This window comes from Pleurodeles waltl, chromosome 3_1, assembly GCF_031143425.1.
Source record: "Pleurodeles waltl isolate 20211129_DDA chromosome 3_1, aPleWal1.hap1.20221129, whole genome shotgun sequence".
In the NCBI taxonomy this organism is placed as follows: Eukaryota; Metazoa; Chordata; class Amphibia; order Caudata; family Salamandridae; genus Pleurodeles; species Pleurodeles waltl.
The window spans coordinates 1,010,395,783-1,010,417,558 of record NC_090440.1 but is presented as its reverse complement, the minus strand read 5'-3'; the positions used below and the strand labels follow the sequence as shown (position 1 = coordinate 1,010,417,558).

Sequence of the window (21,776 nt, the reverse complement as noted above, 5' to 3'; positions counted from 1 at the left end):
TAACGTCCCTGTAACCTTTGTATTTTTCAGTGAATATATATAGATATAGAAATAGATATAGGGGGTCATTATGACCCTGGCGGAAGGCGGAGAACCGGCGGTAAGACCGCCAACAGGCTAGCGGTCTTACTTTGTGGAATTAACCGCCATGGTCATCCGCTGGTTCTCCGTTCCATACACAACACCCCCGCAGTCATGCACGCACTCACACCCCCCTCTACATACACAGACGCACACCCCCATGCACCCACACAACACACAACTCCCCCCCACCCCCCTCCCCTAACGGATGATCGACTTACCTGATCCGTCGATCCTCCGGGAGGGGACGGGAGCCATGGGGGCTGCTCCACCGACACCACACCGCCAACAGAACACCGCCACGGTGAATCACAGGATGTGATTCGCTGGGCGGTGTTCTGTTGGCGTGGAGGTGGAGCAACCTCCACTTCCCCGCCTCCCGTCAGTATGGCTGTTGGCGGCTCTCCATCCGAAAAAGGACGGAGAGCTGCCAACGGTCATAATAGGCCGAGTGGCAAACTGCCACCACTGGCGGTCTCCCGCACGGCAGTCCCTCGGCGGTCTTGGAAAAAGACCGCAGAGGTCAAAATGACCCCCATAGATCAGATTGGTTGAAGGTATTTTTTTAGCTCAATAATGAAGTAACTATAACTTTCATACTCGCCATGCGTTGCTTATGACCGCACCATTTACACCACTCATAACATGGTTTACGACACCATTGACATCTAACACTACATAATTAATAACATCACTGTGAACTTGAAGGTTAAACTTTACTCAGATGATTGTGCTTACTTAGCTTGATCTAATTTTGTTCAGTACTTTTGGTGATACTGCTTGAAAAATGTGTGTAATAGGCCTTGAAGGGTCCAAGTATAGAGATAATTTGGCTTTAACTTCAACTTTAACACCATTTGGCAAATTTGCACAATGCTTGGCATATGTTTAGTATGTTTAGCTAATGCTTGATATTGTTAAACTTATACAGATTAGTCTAGGAAGGACACAATTAAAAGGAAAGAATTGTTAAGTTGCTGAAATCTATAACATTCTTTGATAAAGTGCATGAAATCTGGGAACCATTGCATATTTGGTTATCTGTTGTAATGGCAAGGATTTTGTGTGTCCATTAAGGGGGTGCAAGGTGAAAAGGGTGGAGAGACAGAATGTTTACTTGTGCTAATAACTTTGATACTGTTTAATAAATCTGCATGAATTTTGCCAGATACTTAGTAAATTAAGCTCAATCCAGGAATCTCAAATTTAATGCATATCCAAGAAGGAGGGGGCAAAAGGCAAAGAGGGGCAAAAAAATCTCTGCTTTGCTAATAACTTTGGTGCAGTTTCATGGCTGTGCAATCAGATTTACCAGAAACCTAGCCTGCTCAGTTTAAATAATTAGACCTTTTTACATATGTCTAAAGTTAGGGCAAAGTTAAAGTGGCAGGTCAAAAAAGTGTTTCTTTACTCATAATTTAGATATTGATTAATGAATCCTGTGGCAAACCTGCTTAAAATTCATGAGAAATTTGGATGTTTGTTAACAACTTTGTGTGAGAAAACAGGGCTGATTGCAGAGGACCCCTAATGTGTTGCCCCCATTTTTCACTTTTTGCTGGTGTTTTCCTGACTCTGATGGTGCCCTGGGTACTGGTAACCAGTCCAAGGGTCTGTGCTCTGTATAAAATGAGAATGCAAATTAGGGTAATTATGATTGGCTAAGTCAGCCTACCTATAAGTCCCTAGTATATGGTAGAGCATGTAGGTTTAGAGACCCCAGCATAGGTGGTGCCCCCATAGGTGCACTGCTGAGGTGCCCAGAAAACATAGTTTTATTCGCCCTTGTGAGGTAAAACAGCCAAATTTGTTTTCCCCTCATTGTAGTGAATGCCCTTCATAGGCTGGAATGGGGAGGCTTTATTTTGAATTATAAAGTCCCCTTAAGTAACAGATATCTTAAGTTTGGTATCAAATTAATTGTTATAATAATTCTCACAACTTACAATTGTTGGACGTAATATAATTTGTTCAGGTAAAGAGTTTTAAACTTTACCTGAAAAGTTGCCACTTCAGCCCTGCAGTGTTTTGCTGCTTTGCTCTGATTGGTCATCCTCTGGCAGCCTAGCCAGGCTGCCTTGATGAGGTGTGAAGTGGCCTGGCTCAAAACAAAGAGATGTGCCTGGGGGAAGAGATTTTTCCTCAGCAGATGGGGAAGCAGGAAGGGAGGAGGGCTGTCAAACTGGTCTTCAAAGTCAGGGAAGGACATTTGGAGCAACCCAGCATCTCGCTCACATCCTGCAAACCCAGCCAATTAGGTGCCCTTTGATTAGATTAGGAGAGGGCAGGAGAGGGGTGTGTTTAGGATTTTTAGCCACACCAGTGGGTGGGCTTTGCCAGATGTAACCTCCAAAAATCATTTTCAGACATGATGGATTTTTGAGGAATGTTGCTCCCTGGGATTTATTTTTACCACACTTCCCAGGAAGTGGTCATCACAGGGGGAAGGTCCCTGCACCTGATTGGAAAACCAGGACCCCCCTGTTTTTCACTCAGGAGCAAGGATAAAACTTGCAGACCGGCACCCATGCCTCAGATCCCTACTAGGGAGAACTACAGGAGAAGAAGGACTGCCCAGCTGGACCGCTGACCTGCACCTGGACACTGCACTCTGGAGGACTGCACCAGCTGCACACACGGGCTTCACCACAAGAAGGACTTTTCCTGGCTTCAACTGGTTCAAGGAGGGACTCCCTGTTTGCTACAGGTGAACACTTGCTAACCAGAGTCCCCAGCACCAACTCCTGAAGAAACTGACCAGCTGACCACTGTCTAGTGGTCAAAAAGGAGCTTGCACCAGGTGCATTCAGGGAGTTGTAGTCTGCACCCTCAAGGAGCATCTCAGAGCTTCTGGAACCTGGAGTTGAGCTGTGGACCTCAAAAGAACCTTAAAATGACATCTGGAAGAAGATCCAGAAGTTTGGAGAAGTTTGGAGAACTTTTGGGGAAAACTCCATAAAAGGACCGACCCGCTGCAACAACTCTAGCCAGCTTGCCTCAACCACGTCCTGGCCTAACTTACAGGTTCATCCCAGTGAAGAAAATCTCCTAAAAAAAGGGACTAACTCTGAACGTAGGAAGTTGACCGGGACCTCCCAATCAGTGTATCCGAAGAGGGTTCCAGGGACGTCCGTTCAAGATTCAGGTTTGCCCCGGTCAAAGGATATTCATCTTGAAGAAATGACTAAGTCCGTAGGTAAAAATCTCCACCGAGGGCTCCCGCAACGTGTATCGGAGGAAGAGTTCCAGGAGGTCAGATTGGACTGGCGTCATGGTCCCACAGAAGAAAATCTCCGAAAAACAACTAAGTCCTATGGTAAACTTTTGACCGAAGCCTCCCTCGAGCTGTAGCCGAGCAGGCCTCATTGCTGTTGCCTCAAACTATGACTTTGCCCCAACCAGATGACCAGATTGGCGTTATTTGTTTCTAAGCACTAAAAAGCATTAATTCTTTAGAAATTCATATCTCTGGTTCCCCTTATCCAATTGTATTCGTTTTGGTGTCATTTTAAAGATAAAAATACAATCTATTTTTATAAATTAGTGTTGGATTTTTATTGTGCTTTGTCTTTTACTTATTTTCTGTTTTGTGATTTTTAAATGCTTTACACATATGTCTCCTAAGTTAAGCTTTGTTGCTTGTTGACAGGCTACCAAGGGTTGAGCTAGGTTTTATTTATTGAGACCTAACTGGACCTAAGTGGAGGTTAGTTGCCTATTGCTAAGTGTAGGTAACCCATTTTCCAAAACTTTGGCACCATTTGGTTCCGCAATTTAAACTTCGCGCCCTTTTCATGCAAATCACAACACACTCACAATGCAATGCTTTGCTTTTTCAAAACTCTCTGTCTTGGTTGCACAAAATTTTGTTTGTGCGTGCTTGTACACAAAAAGGATTATTGAACAGTGTACAATGGTATCTCCCTGATGACCTCTTGTAGTCAATGGTACTACTCACAAACAATATGTGCCTTAGAAGATACAATTAGGTCATGTTTAAAAAACAATTTGAGGGCAGCCGGAAGCTCACATGTTTGAATGCTGTAATGTGCTCACTCATTGCACAAGGCAGTGATTAACATAGAAACAATGTTATATCTGATTCGAGAAATGTAATTTACATTAGAATAATAATATTTGTTATTATTCATCAAAATATAAAACAGGAGGAGTGGGTGCAAGAGAATAAGTGTACATGAATGCAAATCAATGTGTGAGTGTGAATGAGCATGAATGAGTGAGAAAGAGTTTGAGTAAGTGTATGTTAGGGAGCATAAGTGAAGATATGGTGTTATGTGGTGCTATGTGTGCGTGTCTACTCTTGGACTTGATATACTGAAGGTTATTCATTACCTATATAGACAGTCGTGGCAAAATCATGCCTCTGCCTACTGGAGACAACTGTTAGCATTACGGGCACATGTGACAAAAAGTTGCCACTGGCATACTGGAGGTAATTATTCACATAGAGGGCATTCATTGCAAAATGCTTGCTCTAGTATATCAGAGGTACTTCTTGGCATGTGTGAGGCGAACCATGACATATGAGAGGAAAGTAACCTTGACATAATATTCTCCCTAACGTACTCTGGAATCACCAGGGTATACAGACACTATTAATAGCAAAATTGTCACACTGGCCTTTTGTAGGTAATGTTGGCATTAGCAGACACCCATGACATATAAGGTGCACCCATGACATAATGCAAAGGCTAGCTCAATTAAGGTATTTTTTTATATATGGGGTCACTTATAGTGTAATTTGAAAACAATGGGGTCAACTCCTGTGCAGTGTCAGGTTTCACTGGCTTGGTTCACCACAAAAAAGGTGCTGTATATGAATGAGTGTCCTTTCAGAGCCGATGATTTGTTTGGAATTTTTATGTGAACGTTATGTTTTTCAATGTACTATTTTACCCAATTTGTTTCATTTTGAAAACAATGGGGTTGACTCCTGGGGAATGTCAGGATTCAATTGCTTTGCACACCATAACCTGAAAGAACCTGAATATGAATCAGTCCTCCCTGGTGTGACACGGTGCACAAAATAGCAATGCATTAAACCCAGATCTGTGACTGGGGGTGAGTGTCTGAAAAGTTTCAACACTCTATCCAACATTTTATTTTTTGATGTTGTGAAGTACAGAAAATCAAACTATAGAAATTCCCTTCTACATTATACCAGTTTCCATCCTTGTTCCTTAGAATAAAATCTGCCTGTGGGTCAGTTTTTATGCATTATACAAAACTATAGACACAACTTTTCAGATATGGAAATGCCCATGCAGAGATCCTCTTAAAGCAACTAGAGACTAGAAGATATCCATGATGGATGATTGACCGTGCCTATAAACATGCAAAACCTAACAATCATGGGGCACTTTGGAGACATGATATACCACCCTCCAATTGGCTTGTTTGTGTAACCACCTTCTATGACATATCCAGTAAGATTAAACAGGTCATTAATAGACATAAGCATATTTTGAACTTAGGAACTGTTAAGTTGGATAAACCATTGTTTGCCCACAAACATAACAAAAGCCTCTGTGCTTGCTTGGTACAAACTAGATCACATGAGAAGAAGAAAATTGAGGTGATGGGAAAGCTACCAATGGTCACAGGACACTACCCATGTGTGTGGAATTGGGTTGCTGATTGCCTAGGGTGTGATCTCAAGCAACAGGTACATTCTCCAACAGGGTGAACCACAAAAAGTCACTAAATCAATCCGTGTTTAACCCTAGGTAGCTTGGTAGCAAAAAGCAGTCAAGCTTAACCTAGAGACAATGTGTAAAGTATTTAAGCAGCACACATACAGTAACAAAGTGAAAATACACTACAAGAAAACTTCCAAACCGATTTACAAAAATAGAGAAGAAAATGTAATAATCCAATCAGTAGAACTGGAGTCATGAATTTTCAAATTTCTTATTAAAAACTAGCAGTTAAAAGATCAGAGCCCAAACGCAGATATGTATAGCCATATTTATGCTTTTTGACGCACAACTGCGCCAAAGCAGGTGTGTGTCAAAAATGTTACCGCCGGCTAACGCCATTCCAACTCACCATGCGGGAGCCTTATTTATGGAATGACGTTAGCCGGCGCTGCTGACTGGTACGCGTAACAAAAAAAATACTCGCACCAGGCAGCGCCGGCGTATGGGAAAATGGGGGTTGTGTGTCAAAAAATGGTGCAAGTCAGGTCTGAGGCAAAAATCAGGCCTCACACCTGACTTGCACCTTTTATTTTGACGCACAATCCCCATTGACATGACTCCTGTCATAGCAAAGGCAGGAGTCATGTCCCCTTGCCCAATGGCCATGCCCAGGGGACTTATGTCCCCTGGGCATGGACATTGGGCATAGTGGCATGTAGGGGGGCCCAAATCAGGCCCCCCATGCCACTTAAAAAAAAAAAAAAAAATAATATATATATATATATATATATATATATATATATATATATATATATATACTTACCAGAACTTACCTTTCCTTCCCTGGGATGGGTCCCTCCATCCTTGGGTGTCCTCCTGGGGTGGGCAAGGGTGGCAGGGGGTGTCCCTGGGGGCATGGGAGGGCACCTCTGGGCTCCTTCCAAGCCCACAGGTCCCTTAACGTCTGCCCTGACCCAGGCGTTTTAAGGCCCACCCCCTCCTGTGCGTCATAATGACGCCAGAGTATAAATAAGGTGCACAGGACTTAATGTAATTTTTTGGAAGGGAACACCTACCTTGCATATAATTAACGCGAGGCAGGTTCCCCTTTCCAAAAAATGACACACATGGTGGGATTTTGACGTCCGCGGGATCGGGCGTCAAAGTATAAATATGGGGCAAGGTTTGCGCCGAATGTGCGTCAAAATTTTTTACGCACATTCGGCGCAAGCAGAGTATAAATATGCCCCTTAGTCTCTCGAGACCGGGTCAAAGTCGAAAAATGTGTGGGACTGTGATGGAGCAGAGGTGGGATACAAGAAGTTAATTGGGCCAGGTCAGCGCTTATCTACGGAATTAGAAGAAATGTTGAGAAAAATGATCTTAGTAAATAAGGTTCAGCAGGATAAGTCTGTAGGAGGCGTCCGAAAAGGAAGCGTCATCATTGGGGAGCCTTATGTCAAGGCTGCGGTGAAGATTTCTACATTCGATTCAGGGGCATATTTACAAGCAGCATGTGCCACCGGTGTGTGGCTTTTCATGGCTTTACAGATATGCAGTAAGACAACGCAGAGCAAGTTGCTGCATTGCCTTACTCTGCGTCAAAGAGGCGCTCCAGGGGTGTTGAGGTTGGTGTTCACCCGCAACACCCATGGATTTTGACGCATTCTCAGATTTACAAGGATTTGTAAACCTGGAATGCGGCAGAAATCCTACGCCTCTCCATTGGAGGTATAATGAGGAAAAATAACTTTATTTCGCCTCGTTTTTTCCTCTTTCTATGTGTGCTGAATTCTGCATTCTGCAGCACACATAGAAAGGGGAAAGAGGAAAACACCTACAGCTACTGTTTTTTTGTGCAGTAATGTCTCCCTTCCTGCACAAAATCGATCATTCCTACAACACAGGCACCCTTGCACCATTGTGCAAGGGTGCCCGTGTTGGCACAAGGCAGTCAATTGTGCACCAGCACAGTGGAAGACAGGAATGTGCCATATTTCACAGATATGGCACATTATTGCCCTTTTCTTTCTGCACTGCCCTGCATCAAAAAGTAGTAAATAAGCCCCTTAGTATAGTTTTTAGAAGTTGAAAATCTCCACCAGGATGAAGCATAAGACTGTAGCTGAAGAGAATTCCAGGTGCTTGGAAAGCCTTTTGGCAGGGTACCACAAAACACAATTTGATGCTGCAGAGAAGAATGTAGTAGGAGCAGCCACAAACTCAGGCCAATCAGCAATTCACCATGGGTGGCTATACCAGCAAGATGGCCTCCCCTTGGTTCTCAAAGCAGTTTTTAGTCAAAATTTTTCAATTCCTCAGTATTGGTTTCTGGTTATCTGGGCACCTTTAGCACTACAACCAAGGGTCTACGGCTAGTGGGACACCATTTGGGGGTTCAGGACTCACTCACGCTGGATCCAGGTGCAGTTTCAAGATGGTGGGAACTTTTTATGTCCCTGTAGTGCTGCTCAGGAGACTGCTCTCTATTCTCTAAAAAAGACTAAATACAGGCCAGTGCCAGGCACCGGACAACGATGTCTATGAGTTTTTTCGAGAGAGTGAGAAAAAGAAGAATATCACACACCAACAATCGATCTAATAGCACTCAGCACCCTGGGTTGGCACCCACTAATCCAAATAAAAGGAATAAGTCCATGGACAGACCATGTTACTACTTATTTATTTGGTGTATTTCTATAGCACAACACTCATCACCTAAGGGATATTGCAGAGCTTAGAAAGATCCCCATCGTTTCCACTGTGACAACTTACCAGAGTTTAAGAATAAACTGCTAAGACTGGCTTAACCTTTAACATGCCAAGTTTTTTGTTTTTTCCTGAATCACAGGTGGTTCTCGGGCAGGCAAAGGTCTAAAAGTATGATATTGCAGTGGGCTGCCTCCAGATGAGAAAAAAAGGCCACCTGTTCTAACTTTTCTATCCATTTAGACTTAGCGAGCCCCAAGTTTTGTGATCTCACATTCTATGCCGGAATGTAAAATTGCACTTTATCTTTAATAATTTCCTAAATGCACCTATCCATATTACAGATCAGCTTGGCAGCTACACTCTGGATTATCTGGAGTCTAGTAAAGAGATAATCTGCCATGCCCACATACAGGGCATTGCTGTAATCCAGTCTGCTGGTTATCAATACCTAAACTATCATTTTATGCCAATCAACCAGTAGCCGCCGAAACAGCTGTTTCAGTGGTCAGAGGGTGCCATAGCATTTTTCTCAGGTGACCATAACTTGTTCCTGAATTGAGAGGGAGTCATCAATAATGACTTGAAGATTTTTGGTTGAATTCTTGGGAATTTAAGCTTCTCCTAGATATGTAGGCCACCAGGATGAATCACATATTCAGTGAGCACCACCAACTAGTAGGATTTCAGATTTCCGAGCATCAAATTTAAGACAGTGCTTTGTCGTCCAATCTGCAACTTCTGAGAGGCAGTTAGTCAAACTGCCTTGAGTTTCTTCAAGTTTTCCACCATGGAGATAACCAACTAAGTATTGTCCCCATATGAGCAGATCTTAAAGCCCCATTTTCTTGCAATTTTTGCTAGTGAGGAAACAGACATTAAAAAGAGACAGACTTACGGAAAAACCCCGAGGGACTTCGCACCTGGATAGACGGGATCTAGATCTGATAATACTCAGCTGGACTGTGATTTCTATTTGATCGAAGTTACTTTAGAGCTTTAGAATGTTGTCCATTATGATAGAGTTTCCTGATCAACCAACTATGTGAGACTATATCAAAAGCCGTCGTCCGTTCAAGTGGGATCAGTGCTGCAGCTTTGCCCTGATCAACCACTAACCTGATATTGTCCCGGATAGTCAAATGGGTGGCCTCAGTGCTATTTCTTGCTTACAAATCCTTTTGGGAGGAGTCCAGCAGATATTGGCTTTCTAAATAAATTGTTAGATGCCCATCCACTCATTTTTCAAGTATCTTGGACACGAAAGAAAGCAGGGATATAGACCGGTAGTTAGCAAGCAGGGAAACATCCAATCCTGACTTCTTGGCCAAAGGTAGTATTAATGCCTGCTTTCATGAATCTGGGTATATTGCCTATGTGATAAGTTGGTTACAAACATGGGTAAAACTAAACTCAATATAGCAGATAGTTTGGATTACATAAAATGAGTGCAAGGTTCTGGAGGGGATCCTGACATGACTTCTGATATTAGTTTTCTTACTTGTTCCTCTGTGATTCTTTGAAAAGCACCCAAGTGGGTTATGCTCTCTGGATGTGGGCCCAATTGTTCCCACCGGAACTCGTCCTGAGAAGGTTGAATATCACAAGATGAGTATGTGAGTATTTTATCATTAAAGAACTTTCCAATGTCCTTACAGTGATCTTTTGTGGTACTGATTGTTTGGGAAAGACATTTTGGTTAGGCAAGCTCTTTTACAATTTTAAACAGTTCTTTTGACAAACTGCTATTCTGTTATATTCTCATGATTAAGTAGTCCTTCTTAGCTCTCCTTCTTAATGCCTTGTGAGATTTTTTCAATTCTTTTTTGTAAATTTGATGATCAAGTTGCATTATTTGAGTGCCTCCAGTTATGTTTGAGCATTTTGCATTACTGCCAGGGGCTTCTCAACCAATATAGAGAAGTTTGTGAGTATAAGGTTGATAATATAACCAGCTTAATGTGTTGGGCAGAAAATACATAGAATAAATTGAGTGATGCTAGCGTATCAAATAGTGAGTGAGTTTCCTATTGGGATCATTGATGTGTAGATTGAAATCTGCCAAAACCTTGAAATTATCATACAGAATACATAGGTGTCCACCCAATGCTTCACCAAGTGAGTTGAAAAACTCCACAGAGTATCCTGCAGGATGGAAATTTGGCTCCTGTCAATGACAGCTGTGAGGACATAGCAAAAGCCCAAATCCTCGACCCAGTTGGAAAGTGATGCAACGAAAACCAATTGTAAAAGCAATGGCAATCATACCTCCTTTTCTTCCTGCTCTGTCTGGATGCACAAAAGAGTATGCCGTAAGGATTGCTGTCTCGATATCTGGATGTGAGGACTCATTGATCCAGGTTTCCGTCATAAAGAGAATCTCAATTTCAGAGTCCATAAGGGCATTATAAATATGAAAGGTGTGCATGTGTAGCAAACAAACATTAACTAGAGCAGCATTGATGTAATGAAAAGCTAACTATGACTCCAAAGAGATTAGTGAGTTCCCATCCCCTGTGGATTTAGGGGCCCTCAGGTGTAGATGTTCAGTTACTGCAGATTTGTGACAGCGCCTACATGGAAAAGCCCAAAACAGTAATTGACTGATAGTTTACATGGCACAGTATAAAGATGCAGGGTTGAGACTGCCATGAGAGGCATGGCTGGCGCTGGACTAAGGACAGACACAGATGGTGCCTAGGGGATTTCCTTTGATGCCACAGTCTTCCTTTTAAGTAGAATGATTATTAGGATCCTCAGCCAACTAGAGCATGGACCGTTCAAAAAGGGTCTCTCTAGCTGACCTAAAGGAGAAGAAATTACCACCCTACAGAAAGCTCACTCTGCAAATAAAAATGCGTACAAAAGACCCACTGATTCTAATTAAGTCTCTCACAGTAGAATAATAGTCAAAAAGTGTGAAGTGCAAAATCTCTGGCACAGCATCATCAAAAGTATGCCTATAGTGGGGTTGCAATGCACTGAAAGTACCAAAGAGGCCAAAATTATTCAAACTGAACTTAAGACTAAAATAACTGAGACAGCTAAATATTACTATCATCCTTGAGAAGTTTGCAATGGGGCCTTCCTTTTAAGTGGATACTAAACTATTATAGGACAACCCGTAACCCTGGGAATCTTGGCTACCCAAATGCAAAAAATAATAGCAATGCTCCACCTCTGGGAGGATATAAGCTTAAGCCTCCTAGGCTAAATATAGCCATCAAAACTACTTGGATAATGTCATCAAGTATGTTTAATTCAACATATTGTATAACGTGCCAGGTGGTCCAAAAATAACACAGTGAGTAGTGAAACTAGTGAAAAAATAGTGTGTAGGTGCTATACATTGGTTTATATACAACATATATACACATATCACTAGGGGCTGATTGAATGCTGATTCTTCAACATGACTCAAAGTAGGAGTACAGTGTGTGCATTCTGATAAATCATAAGAGTTTACTAGTTTCTTTTTGTTGACATTTCAACCCCATGGCACAATTGGCGGGGTCATCATCAGGACGACAAAAATTAGTAGCAACCAGTATAGATGGAAAACCTCAAGTAGGATGAATCAGCACAACACATAAATGGAGATTCTTAAGGCCCCTCCTGCTGCTCAACCACAAGTACAGCCACAGAAAGCCAGCCACCCCGGTCGCATATAGTGGCCACAACTCACCCCAGCCAGCTCCTCCCGTTTTCAAAGTATACTCCTTTTAAGTGGATCAAGTTGTTGAAGACATAACTACTGTGAAACCCTCTGATGCATAAATTGTAACAAAACACTGCAGTGAAATGATAAGAATAAGTTATGTGAGCTATGATTGTTCATGATGTAAGTAAAAATATCAAGTTTGTATTATCAACCTACAATAATATTGTGTTGAGAAAATGCACTACCAACATATTTTCTGGGTAAGTGTAGGCTCTATGTATCTTCTCTCTATCGCAATAAGGTATACAGACATGCAGCTAAGAACTGTAATCCTATTTTTACCCTTGCAGAAATAAACTGATGTTTCCTGGAAAACCTTCTACCATTTCTGTTAAAAATAAAGTTATCTGAGAAATTCAAAATTAATAAAGCTCAGCATGTACCTTCTTATTGTAAACCCAATTGATCTAAGCCTAGACAAATAATTTGTAAAGTTCAATGCCAACACCATTGTATACTAATACAGAAAGCTGTCAAATAAATTCCAACTTTAATGGTTGATGAAAACTAAGTATATATTCAGCAAGATTTTGTCAAAGAAACAGTAATTTTTGGATTTACACTCTAGACCGAAGGTCTCTATCATCTACAGTAATAAAAGTTAGCAATGTTCAATGAAATCATCTCAAGCTACTAATATTATTAGTGTTGTAACAATGGCCTAATCAGGCAAGATTACAGTGGTTGTCAACCTATGCAAGATTACCAAAATGATAACCAAAGTGCACCAGTGCCAGCACTAATGTTAAAAAGGCCAGTGTCAATTTGCAAAAGTCTCTATATGGGTAATACACAGCAGCCATAATATTTAAAAAATCAACATTAAATATGTTTTAGAAATGTTAAGAATTTGTCTGGAACACATTTGTGTCTCGAATGCACACCTTCAATGTTGGTATGCTTATATTAATTCAACCAAGCAAAAGCATCTAGAGGCATATTTATGACAGACTTGCACCACTGTTGTGTCACTTTTAGTGATGCAGAGGCAGCACAAACCTCTCAACTATATCTATGAGGCCACGCAAAGCCACTTTGAATTGCCTCATATATATGAAGTAAGGCAAGGCAGTGCAAATCACTGCATTGCCTTACTCTGCACCAGAGAGGTGTTTCATGGGCATTGTGGTGAGTTTTCCCTTGCAACACCCATATATTTTGATGTCTCCTCAAATTTACAAGACCATGTAAACCTGGGGATGCACCAACATTTTATGCCTCCCTATGGGGAGATGCAACAAGGATAATATCTTTATCTTTATTTCATCTAGGTTTTTCATCTTTCTGTGCATCCTGCATAGGCCCTAGGCTGCCAAAACAGCGCCAGCACAGCGGGAAAAGAACAGTACTGCACCGTATGCCATAGACATTATAGATTCTGCCCTTTCACTTTGACGAAGGGCAGCACAGCAAATCATCTTAAATTTGGGCCCTAATGTAAAAGGCTGGGCTTCATACAGGAGAGTTACTTACAGGTAACTGGAGAGCTACCAGTAGCTCACAAGCTACTCATTAGAGAAGCCTGCTTTAGAATTAGAGAAGCTGTATACAAATAAGAATTTTTGACCCATTATTAATGCGAATATTGACATATGATGTATCGAAATCTTTCACCTCACCTGCAAATCTGATTGATTATTTGGATTTTATGCTCCGGGTTGTGATGGACTCAATCTTCTATAAATACTACGTTATAATTTGTGCTTCAGACCTAATGTCTTCTTTTATTTCATTTGCATGTAGTATGGTGTTTTATTCTGTTCTTGGATTGTACCTTAGGTGTCTCAATGTTTCATGTAGTGTGTTTCTTCCTTAGGGGTTATATATAGTTTGTTTTGTGTATCATGTTTTTCATTAGACATTGGCTACCTTTTAATTTTTTCTCTACTTACTTTTAATCTTCTATCACATTTCTCATTCTTTGTTAACTAACCTTTAAAATGGCCAATGGCTCTTTAGCAACTGATTCTCCAAAGGTTTAAGGCTTACGTCACCCAGTGAAAAGGCAAAAAAAAAATAGATTTACACAAATGTGAATTTTGTCTAAATTGCATAAAAAAACAGAGTTCTGTTTTTTACAGAAAACAAATTTAGATGATGGATTGGTCATATAATTTTCTCACCAGCAAAGGGTCGCAAAAGTGATGTAGCCATACTTGTCTCCCAAAAATTGCAGTTTCCCATTTTAAATTATAAAAATGATTCTGAAAATCTCGATATTTGTGTACAAATCTAAATTGATGAATACTTCCTTAACTAATTATATATTTATGCTCCTACCCAAGATAATCCCAAGTTTCGGAAATCAATATTCTTGGAAGTACTTAATATAGGCAATGTTCAATGATCATAAGTGGAGATGATAATAGGATTTCAGATTCACTATTGGGCAGAATATCACAGTTAAATTTCATTCTACAAAATCTTATGCTCTACTAAAAGTGTTTCTAACCAATACTAAATTAATTGATTACTGGAGACTTACATAGCCCATTGATAAACATTTTACTTTCTTCTCAATTGCTCCTTCTGCGTGTTCATGTATTCATAACTTACTTTCCCCTAGGAAGTTAAACTATGTGAGTGCATGTGATTGCAGACCCTAGAATAGAACCCATAATTATCTCAGACCAGGCTGTAATTTCATTTTCTTTCACTATAGAGAATATTCCCTAACATATATTCAGGTGGAGCATCAGCACCACTGCCATACATTCTTCCACAAATCAACACCAATTATTGTCTACTATCTTTGATTATTTGCATAATAATAAAACAGAAGATACTTCTGCAATTATGCATTAGGATGCCTTTCAACATATATCGGAGGAGTTACCATCCCCCAACATTTTCTCTTTTTTGGGGGATTTTGCTATTCGTGTTTCCGTGGAGAGATCCTTTAAAGAAGCTACACTCATTGTTCTCCTTAAGCCAGATGAAGAGCATACACTGATCCCAAAGCATTGCCCCATTTCACCAATTAATCAGGATTGTAAGGTGTATGCAGAATTCTGGCCACTAAACCTTCTCCTGAGTTAAACCGTATTATTCACTTGGACCAAACTAACTTCCTGAAGGGTAGATTACTCTCGAAGAAGACTAGATACATTGATTACACTCCTGTCTTTATAAATAAAATTAAACACCCTAGTGGTTTATTGGCTTTGGATGCTGAAAACGCTTTTGATAATGTTAATTGGACATTTACGTTCAGGACTAAGCAGGAGTTTTGCTTTTGCACTCCTTTTACATCAGTGGTTAAAGGTGTATACTTAGTATTCACAGTAACAATATATGTTAATAATGATATTAACCTCTCTTCTTTTGATTTATTTACAGTCATCAGGCAGGGCTGTTCTTTATCTCCCTTGTTATTTTCATTAGCCATTGAACCATTGCAATGCAATGTTCGTAACTCTGCGGAAAGGTATAAATATTAATTTTTTAAGGTTTCTGCAGATGATGTTCTAGTATGTATCACTGTACCTATGCACACAATACCAATTGAACTAAATATTGTCAATAGGTATGTACAAGTTTCAGGATATAAATTGAACATTAATAGGTCTGATTTTTTCCATTAAATATTTTTTGTACCACTAATATTGTATGGCACCAAAGGTTTTGGAATTAATCTCCTCTCAAGTATCTTGTTTCTACTTTCATAATACAATAAAACGTACAGTTGATCTAAACGCAAAACGTTAACTTCTAAAATTCCAGAAAAATTAGACAATTAGTCTTTGTTGCACATATCTTTGTGGGGGGAAATTAAATACATTAAAATGGTAATACTCAACAAATATTATATGTACTAGCGATGTTACCTGTATCCTTACCTTTAACTTTCTGTAGGAACTTTAATAAGATTCTTAATAAATGTATTTAGATCATTAAAATGCACCCGGATGAAATATAATATATATCAAACCTCTAAATCAGAGGATGAATTTAGTATTCCTTACTTTCAGAAATATAATTTTTATTTTTTCTTGTAAAAATCATCTATAGGTTTTCAAACCTGGAACCCTATTTAACATTCAGATGGGTTCTAATTGAAATAAATGTTGCTGCATCCTTTCCCCTGACAGCAATCCTCACTATGGAGTTTAGAAACATGGGTTTTCATTATCCAATTCTAACTACAACTAAAACTCCCTTATCTGATCTTTACACTCTACTTGGTAACAGAATTGTGTCCTCTAAAAAAAGTATTGTTCTAGTATATTTCCATAATTAAGCTGAATTTCCTGGATTGATGCTGGAATAGTTTACAATTGTTATATCTGCCAAAGCAATGTGTTTTTATCGTTTTCTGAAATGCAATCTGAATTGCAAATTCTTTTCTCTGAATATTACAAGCACATTATAATATGCAATGCAATTCTTAATGCGTCCTTTTTAAATGATTTTGGCTTTGATGTTCCATGATGACTGATGTACTGTTTTCCATGGTATAGTATGAAGTATAGCAAGGTGGCTGCCAAATGTCCCCAAGCATTGATGATGCTAATAGGCCTGCAGACAGCCAATAAATTCCAGAATGATTGGATTTGTCAATGCTTGCTTATTAAGGTCACCATTTCTGAAAGACGGATCTCTGTAGGCAAAAAGACACATATACTCAGTCTAGCGGTGCTCAATGAAAGTTTTTCTGGGTTTAAATATTAAAAATAGGAAGAAGAGAATTATTAGTTATTTTGTCTATTGCCATCATGAAAAGAATGAGATCTTATAATTTATTAATGGTTTACATACTTTGCAGTAGAAAAGCATTTTAGAAGAAGTGTACTCCCTGAACTAAGTGTCATTATAAGTAACAAGAATGAGGCTTGAGAGAAACAGAAAAGCCTGATGAAACAGAAGTAGTAATATATTTGCAGATCTCGGCTTCCACAAACTTCATAAAATAGTGTGAACGTTCCGATCTTGACAACGTTTATGAAATGTGTGATTTATGTTTTAATTGCCCCAAACATCTTCAAAAGTATAATGTGGTGGAAAAAAGCAGCAAATGGAGAGTGTACACATTAGATATGTCAGTAATGTCTGGGTATTGTTTTCGCAGCCAAATAATTCTTTTAAAGCTGTGTTTTAATTATTTGTCCATCTAAATGCTGCAATTTAAAGCATTGAAGATGTTTTCAGTCACATAAATTAAAAATCCTCAGGAATTGTTCTCACTTCTGTGAAATAAAAAAAAAACTACTGCTAAACAAAATATAGATATATAGGATAGATAGATAGATAGATAGATAGATAGATAGATAGATAGATAGATAGATAGATAGATAGATAGATAGATATTAATTTTATTTGGCACAAATAATATAAATTATTGCCAGAATCAATTAAAAAAAATTATCATCCATATGTCTCCTACAAAAAATATTACTAATTCAAACATTTCATTGTAGTCAGTGCGAAACAGCAAGCAAAAAGTCCCCCAAACTGTGGTTCAAAGCCTCAAGCAATAGACCTAAAATCGGCACGCTGTCCCATTAACTACGGAAATACTAATAATAAAATTAAGACCCAGCAACTGCCCGGAGGGGGGTCACAGGTTCTGAAAATCAAAGTTTTAGAAACAGCATCACAGTGATGTAAGCCTTACTGTGACTTTCATGAGGTTAACTATCACCTCCAAGGTGGTCATTACCATCACAAAAATGTCACATCTCTTGATGTTAAATTCTTGGATGCTCTCTTTAAAAAGGTTTCATATGCCTCGTTACAAAAAAATGCATGTTGAGGATTCTAAAAGTCAGCTTTAACCAAAATTTGGCCCAGATTCACAAGAAAATGATGAAACGCAATGCTCTGCCAATTCTGGCAACGGCCGCACCGTCATTTTCAAAACACAGGGATGAGCCGTATTTAATAGAATGTGGCATACTGCTGTGTTGCCGCCGGCGCTATATTTGCTGCCAAGCGCCAATGCAACCACCCTGGTGCCATGGTGCAAAGTTGGCTGCGCTGTGGGGGAAATTATTTTTGTGCAGTTAGGGATGCCTTCCTACACAAAAACAATCTTCAATGGCCTTTTGCTCTTTCTTTGTGTGCTGCAAGCAAGGAGAAATGAAAGCATTTCTACTTGTTGTGGCATGCTAACGTCACCCCTGGGGTGCGTTAAATTTTGGTGCTGCCTCAGGTTTACAAAAAGTTGTAAATCTGGGCCAGCCTTAAAATGAAATCGGTGTTGCTGTGGCATTCCCACAGCAACACCCATTGCATGCCTGTCTTACGCAAAGTGCTGCGTGTGAATGGGCAATAGTTACAAGGTTGCGTTAAGGCACAAATAGTGGCTTAACGCCTCCTTGTAAATACGGCACAGTGCATAGCACCACCTGAGTGTCACTAGAAGTGATGCTTCAGTGGTGATAGGGCCTTGTAAATCTGGTCTTTTGTATGCGAAGAGTTTTTTCCACAAATACACACCATATGGATTACTGATTCTGTGGGATAATTACATGAGTGACATGCGGAGCCTGCGAGCAGAATTATTTCTGTGACAAATCAACAAGAGAAGTGGTAACGTATGTATTGTTCAATTATTGAAACTGAAAAAAATTTACTACATTTGAAGGAGTGTATATTTTTATGTTCAGTGTAGCAAATTAATTTAAGTATTTTAAAGTATTCGAGCCAGCAGCTGTCCTCTGCCTAGGTAACTCATCTCTGTTCAGCCTACCATATCTTAAGATTCATATGTTGGGTCACAAATTTTTCACAGACTTTATGGTGGGAGCTACTTCTTAAAAAGAAACAACACCCAATCCTCCATTTGGTCAGTACTTTTTTTCCAGAGAAAGACCCACAAAGCGGTGATGTTTGGAAAATAACAGATGAATATCCTTGATGTGCTGTGAGTTTTCTCCCTGCGCGTGAAGGACTTTGGAGCTTTTATCCTATCAAGGATCACCCAGCTATGCATGACAGTCCTGCGTAGAAAAAAAAGATGGCGAACATGGTGTCAGTGAGGCCTCCCAACATCGGGCAGCATTTCCAACACCTTTTACACAAGAGTGTCCTGGCAAGAGGGTTTCCCCAACAATGGAGATGATGGTGATCCCTGTTGGAAAACTCACCATCACTCACACTCTAAACCACGCAGTGATGCAAGAGGTTGGTGTATGCTAAAACAACCATTTTTTATCCACTTCTAAAGCACGTCCCAAATGTAATTACTAAAGCCAGGCAAAAATGGGGTGAGAATTAGCATCAAATCGCAACTTGAAAAAATGGAGCTCAATAGAATTTGTGGTGTTCAGAGTAAACAGAAAAGTGTGATGAAAAAATAGCCCCCCTTCTCATTATCTGTATTTTAGAGCATTATCTCACAGCTTCAGTATGGTCTGATTATAACTTTTAGGCTCCAATGTAAATGCTCCTCTTCTAGCTTCTCCTCACCAGGCATTTCTTAAAGTCAGAAGCTTCAGTCAAGATCATTTTTCTTTTTCATTTCAATGTCTCATTCATACTACATGTTAGAATTTAACACACCAAACCTCATTATTTATACCTTGCTAAAATTATCTATTTTATTGTGTTTATGCAAATGTCACTAATGTTCTCATATATTTGTTTTCAGAGATTATGATCTATCGTACCTTTCCTTGAGAGCAAGCATTGGATTGTGGACAGCTACATTCTGCCTTATCCTTGTTGCTACAGATGCAAGTTCACTCGTCTGTTATATTACAAGGTTCACAGAAGAAGCCTTTGCCTCCCTCATCTGCATAATCTTTATCTATGAGGCCATAGAGAAGCTGTTTCATCTCGGTGAGACATATCCAATAAACATGCACAATAATTTGGAACAACTAACACAATATTCGTAAGTGAAATGCTTTTTATCTGTTACCACAGTTCAGGATTTATTGTTAGTACATACATAAAATGCTTATGTTGTACACCAAAATTTAAAAGTGAGTTTCATTCGATTAGGTTCATAACAGATAGCACAAACATATTGTTTAGTATTTTGTATTGTAGTAGCAAATGTATAGGTCCTCATACTCTTTATGAGGCCAAGTGTGCTCCGCTGGGGAAGAGTAGGATGTTTCTCCATTCATTGTGCTTGTTTGTTCAGTTTGAGTTTATATGGTGGCCTTCTTGATGGGAAGAAGTTTGGTGCTGTGCATGATGATTGAAGGGATGCTCCTATCTTGCTCTTTAATATGGAGTGAAGTGGAGAATAGTAAGAGATGCAGGTGCATATTAAACATGCAGTAAAGAAGAATAGGGTTTCGTATATCTGTCAATACTGATTTGGGACGAATATGCAACTGGGAATTGCGAGACCTCCTCAAAGAAAAGGTCAAATCTATCTCAAGGAAACTTTTTAATCCAGTCAAGGTACCCACAAATTAAATGATACTTAGGGATACTGAAGGCAGTTTTAGCTTTTTTTTCTCTGGCACTGGGAGATTTTCTCTTCCTGTGAAACAACACAAACCCTCACTCCCAACATGTTGGTTATTATAGCACACTTGAGTTCAAGTGTGAGAATTTCTGATGATGAAGCATGCCACAATCGTATGGGTGAAGCCCTTGCAATTCCCAGTGGCATATCTGTCCCAAATCTGTATTGACAGATATGTAACGTCTATTCTTCTTTATTGAGTATTTAGCAATTGATAGGGAGGACAGAAGAATAGGTCTTAATGGCCTATCTCCCCTTTCGAGTTTGTATTCAGCTGCATGTGCCATTGCATACCATCTTTATGTGGGTGACTAATGATTCATTTAAGAAGGTTAGGTATTGGTACTGGTTCAGCTGGGTATAGGGTTAATTGGTTTTGGAAGTCAGTTCTCTACTGCCTTTCCTAATTCAAGAAGACCTCGTTTCTTTCTTAGATTCTCCAGTTGAAAGTTGCAAAGCTTTTCTGAACAGAGAAGGCTGTACTAACAATGTATGTTTTTTCTGTAGAGTGAGACAGCCATCATGGACGCCAAATTGTTTTAGAAAGGAGCATCTCAATGTGGGTTACCAGTGAAGAGCATATCAGTCCAAAAGTATGTGGTTACATGGGTGTACGTGTTGTATTTGTCTGGATAATGAATTCTGAATTCTCTATAGTCTTTGAAATTAGTAGAGGGTAGCTCCATTGTAGCACTCATAGGTGTAGTACAGGTGAAACAGTACACAGGAAATCATTGCCTTGACCCCTCTGAGTGAAATGTAGGTTGGGTAAATGGTCTATTGGAGTTTGATTAGTAGCTACCCAGGTCTACTTGATTCAGATTTTGTTTTTTCATGGTTTGACTTAGAAGCTGTTAAAGTCCTTGGGAGAGATGTCTCAGGTTGGGTAACCATTGATGATGGATCTGACCAGGATGACAGTGGCAGAGAACAGGATGTCATTGGAGACCCAAAGTGGGTATGGATCCAAAGCGAATATGGCTAGACTGTAGGTCTTGAGATTTGTCCTTGTTTAGATAGATAAGCATCTATGAAAGGGGGTAAAGTCTGATTGTCAATCAGACAACAGATATTTGAGAAGATATAGGCTGATTGATGATTTGCTCAATGGATAAACATAGGGGAGTTGTAATGCAATAATAAATAGAAGCTTTCCTAAACACTTTTCAAACTTCAATGA

At 39.7% G+C, this 21,776-nt stretch overlaps 1 protein-coding gene across 13 annotated transcripts in view; it reads left to right on the top strand.

Annotated features, from left to right (window-relative positions):
• Positions 1–21,776, top strand: part of SLC4A10 (solute carrier family 4 member 10) — a 1,044,586-nt gene that overhangs the window by 752,817 nt on the left and 269,993 nt on the right. For all 13 annotated transcript variants that reach the window (XM_069224249.1, XM_069224250.1, XM_069224244.1 and 10 more), the window contains exon 14: positions 19,763–20,008. In XM_069224249.1, coding sequence (XP_069080350.1) covers positions 19,763–20,008 — 246 coding nt within the window. The remainder of the gene's footprint in view (positions 1–19,762; positions 20,009–21,776) is intronic.